The sequence below is a fragment of the Oryzias latipes genome, chromosome 9 (genome assembly GCF_053564925.1).
Source record: "Oryzias latipes strain Hd-rR chromosome 9, Olatipes_Hd-rR_3.1".
In the NCBI taxonomy this organism is placed as follows: domain Eukaryota; kingdom Metazoa; phylum Chordata; class Actinopteri; order Beloniformes; family Adrianichthyidae; genus Oryzias; species Oryzias latipes.
Genome location: NC_136245.1, coordinates 6011709 through 6021615, shown reverse-complemented (window position 1 = coordinate 6021615; position 9907 = coordinate 6011709). Strand labels below are relative to the sequence as shown.

General features: G+C 42.3%; 1 protein-coding gene across 2 annotated transcripts; it reads left to right on the top strand.

Moving 5' to 3' along the window:
• Positions 1-469: 469 nt before the first annotated feature.
• Positions 470-9569, top strand: lhx2b (LIM homeobox 2b). Of its 2 annotated transcripts, none has more exons than XM_023958747.2 (5): positions 470-1791; positions 2923-3125; positions 3668-4038; positions 6119-6324; positions 8844-9569. In XM_023958747.2, exons 1-5 carry the CDS (start codon positions 1609-1611, stop codon positions 9132-9134), a joined length of 1254 nt encoding a protein of 417 aa, XP_023814515.1. In that variant the 5' UTR covers positions 470-1608; the 3' UTR covers positions 9135-9569. The 2 variants fall into 2 exon arrangements, with proteins under 2 accessions (XP_023814515.1, XP_023814516.1); XM_023958748.2 differs by having other exon boundaries at positions 787-1791; positions 3671-4038.
• Positions 9570-9907: the final 338 nt, after the last annotated feature.

Sequence of the window (9907 nt, the reverse complement as noted above, 5' to 3'; positions counted from 1 at the left end):
CGCGCACATCTAAGTGCCAAAATTATTCTGATGCATTAGGGGCACCTTAACAAATAGTGTAATAAAGTTATTTTAGAGCAAACTCTGAAGGTAAACGTTTGGTTTACTTGTTTTTCGACAGAAACGACAAATCAGGACTTGACTTGTACAGATATTACATTTTTATTTATTTTCTACAATAGTTTGAACTCAAAGAGTTAAAAAAGGGCCGAATTTACAACTTTCTATAGGAAATTGCAATGAGAGCAACACAAATTTATGTTTCCAAAGACTTTTTATGAAAGTGTGTGAAATTTCTGTGAATTGACAAACTGAAGAACAAGAACGCTCTGCCTGTTTTTGCCCCACGTTTGTTTTGGAAAACTCCATGCAAGTTGCGCACTGAGCCCTTTGACATCCTGGGGAGGCGCTGAGCTGCGGCGGCGCGCCTCCGTTCGGAGCCCTCTCTGCGCTCCGCTGGAGTAAAAGTCCCTGCAGATCATTGTGATGCGCAAACACACACATCGACGCGCGCGCACAGGCTGCCTACATCTAGGAACATTATCCCCTTCTCTGGCTCCTATCTGTCGGCTTCAGAGCGGACCTTTCAAGCTGATGCTGCGGGCGGGGAGGGGGACGGTAGGTGGCCGGTGGTCCGTGTGTAACGAGAAGCAAAACAGGCCGTTGCTGTCGGTAAAAAAGTACAACCAAATAGTTCGTTGACGGCTAAACAGCCAATCATCATAAAATGTGCGTCGTGACGCAACAGGGCCCCATAGATAAGGAGCTGAGAGTCCAACCGGGACCTGAGAAGGAGGATCGTGGTTTTTGGGGGTCCAGCAAAAATCTTCCGTCAACGTAAAGTCAACTCCTCCTCCTACCTCTTCTGCTGTTACGCACATGCATGCAGCCTCTTTGGCAAAAGACAAAACTTAAACTGAGCATCTGTTAAGGGAAACTGCTGCTCTCACACCACCGGCGGGATTTTACAAAGCCAAGGCCGCGTGTTTTTAAGCTGTCTTTTCGATTTTTCGCTGCTGCGTAAAACTCTTTTAACTAAGCGACATCACTCAGCATCCGCTTGGACTGTTACGCCCGGAGGAGAGCAGAACGCAGCGCCTGTCATTTTTTCCCCTTTTTCTTCTGTAAATACCGTTTTTATTGTCCGGCAGAAGGCTGCAACCCATACTTTGACGATGTCATCCGTTCCTCTGTAGAAAAAGAGAGATTTTTTTATTTTATTTATTTGTGTCGATGCCTTGCCGAAAGCCTGAAATTTGATTTAGCGAGGAGGTTCCAACTCACACTTCCACAGTTGTTTATTCCTCCTGTGTGAGGAATAAATCTAGATTCCTTAGAAACAATAAAATAAATGAAGACAGAAACAAAATTCGATAAATGAGCGGAATCGGTGCGGCCATTAACGAATTAGTCATAGCTTATTAATAATGAGAGCTGCTGAGATTCGGAAGATGGTTTCCATTGGCAGATGAAACGTAGTGAGAAGAACACGTGTCCGATTTTTCCCTCATATTTTTCCTCCCTGATCTGGATTTTTCACCTCTCCACGGAAGAAAGGAAATCCCCCCCAAACAGAGAAATTTCTGCGCCGTTAGAGTTCTGCCTCTGATGGACATCTTGGCTTGCAGATCCGAAGAGAACAGTTATAACATCCTCCCCTCGGCAGCAACCATGCTTTTTCACAGCCTCCCGGGAGGCGACGTGCACGGCGTGGTGGAAGAAATGGACCGGAGAGGAAAGGGCGAGTCAGCAGCCATCAGCTCCGCCATCGATATGGGAGAATCGGAGACGGTAGGCAGCGGGGAACGGGGCCCTCTCTGCTTAGCTTAGGAGGCGCAGGCAGCATGCGTCCTGTGTGTGGAGCTCACTTATCTGCTTTGATTTGAACACAAAGAAAAAAAAATGAACCTTAAAAATCTGCATTAATTCTAGGCTCCACGCAGACCCATTTACGCATTTAAACTCTTGTTCAATCAGGCCTCAAGGCACACATTTCTAAAGCCACGTTTTATTAACTGCACTTCCTTTTTGTGCCAAAATGCAAGAAAGGAAAAAAAAAAAAACAGATTAAATCCAGTCAGAATCACTTTTTCTAAATTTATCCTGAAAGTTTAGCTGCTAATTTTCCTTTTGTGTAGCTTTTTGTGTTAAATCCAAAACACTCCAAACAAGGCCCGTGTTTTAGAGATTTTAACCCAAAATAAAAACAAAAATCACTTAATGTATTCTATATTATTGCATAAAATAATTCTTCATAATATCGTCTTATTTTAATTAAAATGTAATTGTGTTTTAATTTTTTTTCTCCTTTAAAAAGTAAGTAAACTCTGGATTAAAAAGTTAGGAAATAAAAAGATGGGGTCAAACCATGGTAGTGCGTGTTTTTTATATTTATTTATTGCGTGGACGTTCGTGCACGTGTGTTGTTTGTGTGGTGGTCCACTATAGCCGCTGGTGGACACACAGGTCTTCAGGAATCTAGTTACTTGTGTGCACGCGACCATCCAGCAGCTTAGAGACCAAAAACTTAGAACTCACTATTTGTTTTATTTATTTTTTATAAATATATTTTTATAGCAACAAAACCACATTATTCAAGCACCCTGCGTAGATGTTTTTGTTCTATTTAAATAATCCAATATGATCCATGTTCTGTATTTTCTATTTCTAACATCATGGTGGCGTGTTAAAGTTCAAATAATCAAATATTTAGAAAAATGTAGCTGAAAGAGGAAAATACGTCATCTAAAATAGGAAAACGATTCTTAAAAATATTTTTACCACAATATTGGCCTCCATAGTAGCCCCCCCGAGTGTTTTACTTTTCATTAATGTTTTCATGCACAAATTAAATTTTTGTTTTTTTTACTGGCTCCACACTTTAAAACGGGCGTCCTAATTTGCCCCCCTTATGCCCTGCAGCCCATGCCCTGCATGACCAGCGAGCGCGTGGCTCTATGCGCGGGCTGCGGCCGGAAGATCGCGGACCGCTACTACCTGCTGGCCGTGGACAAGCAGTGGCACATGCGCTGTCTGAAGTGCTGCGAGTGCAAACTCAACCTGGAGTCCGAGCTCACCTGCTTCAGCAAGGACGGCAGCATCTACTGCAAAGAGGACTACTACAGGTATGAGGGCGCCTGCAGAGGAGGACTGATGCTGCGCGTGAAATGCTGAAGTGGGGCTGAAACGAGCCCCCTACGCACACACTCAGGACTACACGTGGTCCCAACAAGAGCGCGTGGACGAGAACACTTATTTAGAAATGCAACATAAAACTTCAACTTTAAAAGGAGTTCATTGATTAAGACTTCAAATTATTATTAAGTGTTGCTTTTATTTTTAAAACACGTATATACTGAGTAGAACTACATAATTGTGAGGGGCCTACCTGCTTTGAGCAAGAAGATAAGTTTATGAACAAAAGAGGAAAATATTTGAAAAACTTTGGCAGCGAAGCCAGGCATTTGTCCTCCGTTTTTTTTATTAAAAAAAATGAAAAGAAAAATATTTATAAACTAAATCAAATATTAAGATTACAACGATGAAAAATTTTGTTCTTGTTGAGCCATCTTTAACTCTGTTAAACTGCGCGCCCCCCGTAGCGTGCTGCCCCCCTTGGGGGCTCCGGGTGGGTCCAGCTGTTGATGAGGTTCTGTGTTGTCCGCAGAAGATTTTCGGTGCAGAGGTGCGCCCGGTGCCATCTGGGCATTTCGGCTTCGGAGATGGTGATGCGCGCCCGGGACCTGGTCTATCACCTAAACTGCTTCACCTGCACCACTTGTGGCAAGATGCTGACCACTGGGGACCACTTTGGGATGAAGGACAGCCTGGTGTACTGCCGCCTGCACTTTGAGACTCTCATTCAAGGAGAATATCAGACTAACTTTAACCACGCGGACATAGTGCCGCACAAAGGCCTGGGCCCGGCCAACACGCTCGGACTATCCTACTTTAACGGCTTGGGAACGGTGCAAAAAGGGCGGCCCCGGAAAAGGAAGAGCCCGGGGCCCGGGGCTGAGCTGGCGGCTTATAACGCAGGTAAGACTGGTTTTTATTTAAAAAGCAAACTGTGTTTTTAAATCTGGAGTCTTGAGAAGTTATAATGAATTAGTTAAGATTTATTTAGGCTCTTATCTGCTCACAAACCAACTAAAAATTTATTTAAAATGGGTTAGCCTGTAACTGCCATGCTTAAAGGGGGGAAAAAAGGACAGATTTAAGCACGTGACCATCCATTTAGTTTGAGGACCATGTTCCTGTAAGTTCATCACAACATGCTGCAGAATCTGCTTTTAGGTTGCCTCTGTGTAAAACTCCCCTGCATCCAAATCATGTATTTAGTTAGTTTTCAGTTGTGTTCTCATTATCCAGTTGTGCTGTCCTTATCAGGGCATTTTAGCATCAAATGGAACAGACTTTTAAATGAACTTCTAGATAAAACAGTTGGGTAATGATTATTTAATGCAACCACCATAAAGCGTTGTGTGCAAGACATTGCTAAAAATTGAACACGTTTAAAATGTATTGAAGGTTTATTGTTGTGGGGGTTGTTGTGAATGTGTGTATGCCTTCTTCTAAAGGGACACAATTCTTTTTTTTTTTCATGTTCTGGCGTTCGCTCTTTTTCACTTGTCAGGGTCCATGCACATCTAAAGACCTCAAAAACCCACCCACCCCCCACTCCACCACCACCACTACCCTTCTCAACTCTTCTCAACCACACACACACACACACACACACACACACTCACACACACAGTCAGTTCTGGAACCTCTTTGCATTGGGACTGGGCCAAATTGGGTGTACAGTAAGTCCGATCGATGTGATTTGATGAGCTATTCTCTGGACGAGAGCCCGCACAGAGCAGAAACTTTCTAACAGCAGCATTTGGGCTTCAACCTGATTGGATTCTTTACCGACTAATTGGATTTTAAAACCCCCTTAATAACTTAAAAGCTGCACTGCTGCAAACTAAATACAAAGTCAGAACCTAAAACAGATCATTGTACACTATAAAAGAGTTTGAACAAATGCAACAAGTGCATTGTTTGATGCTCTTCTAGTACATAAAGAAAGTTTTGTTGAAAGCGGTGTGAGAAACGGACCTCCTCGGTTAGTTTTCCCCACTGTGGGTGGAAGGAAAACACAGACTTACACTCATCTAAAGAGGGTGAATTTCAGGAAGGCATGTGTGAGCGTGAAGAGGCAGTGTGCCCTCTTCTGTCTGAGGGCAGAAACAGCATCAGATCAGCACCTGAGCTGGCACAAGGTGGTGACCTGCACATCCTGGTTAATGCCTGCAGAAATACAGGGATATTAGTAGGAAGCGCCTTATTTTAGCCCGTGTTTTGTTTTGTTAAAATGCTGAAGCATATGCTTTGGCCTCGAAGCAACATTTGTTCTGCCTGGTGTGTATCAGCTAATTAAGTAAAGTGTTATTCTGGTGGTTTTCACTCACTTCATATTCATCATTTGCAGTGTTCCGATATTGAATGCGAACTGTTAAGCATGCCGCAACACCTTGAATATTGCCAAGAAATGTGCAGGCTGGGACAAACGCATGAATGTTGTTGAATGTGTGTGTGAGTGTGTGCGCGTTAGGAAGCCAGCCTAACACCTAGACAGACAGAAACAGACAGAAAGGCAGATGTGGTGATGAGAGGAGGGCTGAACCAGGAGAAACAGCTGTCGTGTCAGGGTGTCGTTTCAAAACAACCCGTTCCACGAGGAGAAGATTGTTTTTGAAGGAACTCCAAAGGAAAGATGCACAGCTTAGCAGAGAGCTGTCCATCAGGGAGAATCTTCCTCTCCTTCATTGAGCTGCAACTTTCTACTTACACTCTAAATTCTCTTCTTGTTTGTTCGAGGCCCGTTCAGAGTCAGGAGATCATGTTGGATCAGTCTGTGCATTTAGGAATCCTTTTAGGAACACTTAAAAGGATCAGGAACACTTGTTTTTGCAGATTTCTACTGTAGACAGACTGCTTTTCTTTTTACTAAAAAGCAACACATTTGACTATAGAATTATCTGAATCTGCCAAGACAAACAAATAAATACAACCCCATATGCAAAAGTAAAGGAATAAAATAATGACCTCCTGATCTGGTTCCCTGCAGCGCTGAGCTGTAACGAGAATGACGGCGAGTCCATGGACAGAGACTCCCAGTACAGCTCCAGTCAGAAGACCAAGCGCATGCGGACGTCCTTCAAGCACCACCAGCTGCGGACAATGAAGTCTTACTTTGCCATCAACCATAACCCAGACGCCAAGGACCTCAAGCAGCTGGCCCAGAAGACGGGCCTCACCAAGCGAGTCTTACAGGTGAGCCTGGCAGCTTGTCAGTCTCTGTCACCAAACACAAAAGAGGGACAAGAACAACCAGTTGAGAGGTTCTCCCTTCCCTCAAAAGAAAAAAGATTCTGCTTAAAGTAAATAAAACCTTTAAGCTTTTCTCATCTGAGAGAAATCAGCTTTTTTTAAATTAATCCATGTGTTTTCTGCTTTTCTTTGATCTAAAATTGTAAAAACTTGGCAAATATTTGGACTTAATCAGTAAATAATTCTCTACTGACTGTATTTGTTTTAATTTAGGTCAACACTGAGCTCAGAATTTATAATAAAACTACAGCTGGGTAAATATAGAATATTTAATTTGTTCAAGAGCTATGCAGAGTTCATAGACTGTTATTGTCATGCATGTGAAATAGAAAAAATCTTTTTTTTTCTGAATGATTAAAACTGGAGGAGGAACTATTTCGTTTAATTTGTTCCAACTCCAAAGAAAATCAAATGTTTTGAAAGTAAGAAAAAATGAAAAAAATGTTTTTAAAATGATAATAATGGATAAAATCTAGTAGGTGCTTTGCTTTGATGGCTTTTAGTCCTGGTGCACTTTTTTTTTTTTTTTTTTTTGGCTAAAGCAACCCACCTCCATGACTCTGCCGCCAGCAGGCTCCTGTGCTGGGCTCCACAGTCAGTCTGCAGCTCCGACTCACCACTTTTTTCATTTCCTTCCCCTGAAGAAAAACCCAAACTGGACAGAAATGGCTGCTGAGTGCAGAGGAGGCTGGGTCCAGCACAGAGCTGCCAGCCATCCTTAGTTCCTGGAAGGAACACATCACTTTCATCATAAACATGAGAATAATGGCAGAAATCACAGCTGCTTTTATTCCCACACTGTAAACAGCTCCATTACCATTTTCCTCACAGGATTGGCAAATGCAGGAAGCATGAACTCTATTTTTGTGTGCAGACGTAAAATAGGAATTTTTTGTTACCATCCATGAAAAGTAAAAGGTTTGAAAACTTTTTACTCAGCTGCGTCCTGCAAATTTAATTTTCAACTGAGTACCGGTATTTTACTCAGGTCAAAGGTGAATATGCCTATGTTATTGTATCAAGTCAAAGTTATGTTTTAGAGATATTTCTCAAACTGTGTTTTAAAATTCCTCAAATTTTACAAGAAGATGGTAAAACGGCTGAATAGTCCTTCACCTTACTACACTCGGTCTGGTCTGTCACAGCCGAGTCGGACCCATAAAACTTTTTAATAAAACAATACTAGCTTTTTATTCAAAGTACATCTTGCAATGTAGTTGCTTCACAGCATCCCTTTGTTAAATGTCAAGCCGGTCTCTCTGAACTTAACCCTATTTTTCTTGTTACTTTACGATAGACCTTTTGGGCCAAGACTCTTGTAAATAATGCAAATCGTTCTCATAGCAACACCAGCCTTGGCCAGCGCTGCACTAAAGTCCGGTTTTCCTCTCATCTATTCCGGCTTTTGGCACGTTGTCCTCCGACTTCTGAGAAGCAGATGAAGCCGCTCCGCCTCAGACTGCGACTCACGGTGGAAAGAGGCATTCTTTGGCTTCTTTGGGGCGGTTCAGGGACGCTTTTACCACTAAAGTGTGACTCAGCTGTAACAGCAGTTTACTGTAATCGCCGCCGTGACATGAAGTTCACAGCAGTATCCTGCAAAGCTGTAAACTTGCAACACATTTCATGAAAAACAGGGGAGGTAAATAAGAAAAATCAGAAATGAAAACCATCAATTTACTCATCGGTTTTTCAATCTTTGATTCTGGCAATCTTTTCAGTTTGTTTTATTCCAATTTTTGATGTTTATGCATGAATGAAAGGGTTTTGGGAAATGTTGTCATTAAAAAGAGGTACAAGAAATACACAGTAAAGTGTGAAGGGAAGGAGGAAGAAAGGAAAAATATGCAACACATACGAACTTGTGTCAAGGTAAATAAAATAATAGGATTAAAAAATAAGGTATGCACATTTAAAATAGATTGAGGGATGAATTCTCTGGAAACGGTCCGGTCACGAATAGAGACGAGCCGGACAGCGGCGGGAAGGAAAGTGGTGCGATATCTCTGCCTCACACAGCGAGGATGGATCAGTCTGTCACTAAAGCTGCTCTCCAGGGCAGGCAGGGCCACCTGCAGCGATCGGAAAAAGCAGTGGAAAAATATACACATTGAGATAATATCTGCCTCTATAATGCCATCTCTTGGTAATCCGGAATTTTAATACGTCTTTCAAAAAAGGACCTATTTTTAATGGCTTGCCCACTTCTACACTGCAAAAACTGAATCTTAAGACAGTTTCCAGAAAATTGTCTTATTTTCTGACTTACAAGAAAGTGTTTCAATAGAAAAAGAAGTTTTGCATTTTTACATCTGGAATTTCTTTCTTAAAATAATAATTCTTACTAAGAACATTTTTCTTACCCCATTTTTTTCCTTATTCAAAGAAAATCTGCCAAAGGGGTAAGATTTTTTTGTCTCATTTTTGACTAAAAATGAATAAACTCCCTTTTATTGTTCCAGGTCTGGTTCCAAAATGCTCGGGCTAAATTCAGGAGGAATCTTCTGCGGCAGGAGACCACCGGCGTGGACAAGACGTCTGAAGGATCCACGCTGCAAGGCGGAACGCCCTCTGGCCCAGCCTCGGAAATCTCCAACGCTTCCATGAGCCCCTCCAGCACCCCCACCACCCTGACAGACTTGACCAACCCCACCATGCCCACCGTCACCTCCGTACTCACCTCGGTGCCGGGCGGCATGGATGTCCACGAGTGCAGGAGCCCATCACAGACCACGCTGACCAGCCTATTCTGATGGTTGCCCCCCCCCACCGAGACTCCTTCCAGCCTTGGACTGTTGAAAACTGAGCACTGTTCACACCTTCAGACTTGAAACTGATTAGAACGGAAAGCGAAACAAACACACTTGGCAAAAAAGAAAAAGGATTTCTGTGAGTCTATTAGAGACTGTTTGCATAATGAGGCATTCGAGCCTCACAGACGGAACAGTTATTTTGATGTTGTCTTGTTGAGAACTGAGGGGCTTTGTTGGCATTTTCAGCGTTTACAGAGAGACTGTAGGGGAAAAGAAAAAAAATTTTTTTTTTTTGAAAACAATCTTTTTTTCTCTCTCCAGCACAGTATTTATGTTGTTGTCGAAGAGTCACTGTTAGAAGGATTGTACAAATTCTTTCTGTTTATTTTTTTTTCCATTTTTCGGGAAATTTGAGATTAAACAGGTTACAACATCCCACGCGTCCCATGTGCTTTCCGGTCCGTTAATCCCTTTTCTCGAAAGTGGTTGGAAAAATGAATTGGATGACCGCAAGAAAGGGAAAAGTCTGCACTGCTTACACACACGTGTCCTGATTGTGTTGGAACAAACAATTGTAACAAACAATCTGGTATACATTTTCAATTGCTGGAAAGGTGTTCTCTGTCAGAGTTCAGATGGAAATGAGCTCAGAGCGCTCTAATCTCATGCAAAGCACTTCCTCCACCGCACTGCAAAAACAGGCCCCTTAGAAATAAATCAAAAATTCTCACCTTGTTTGCAGATTTTTAAATAAGCAATAAAAAGAAAAAAAA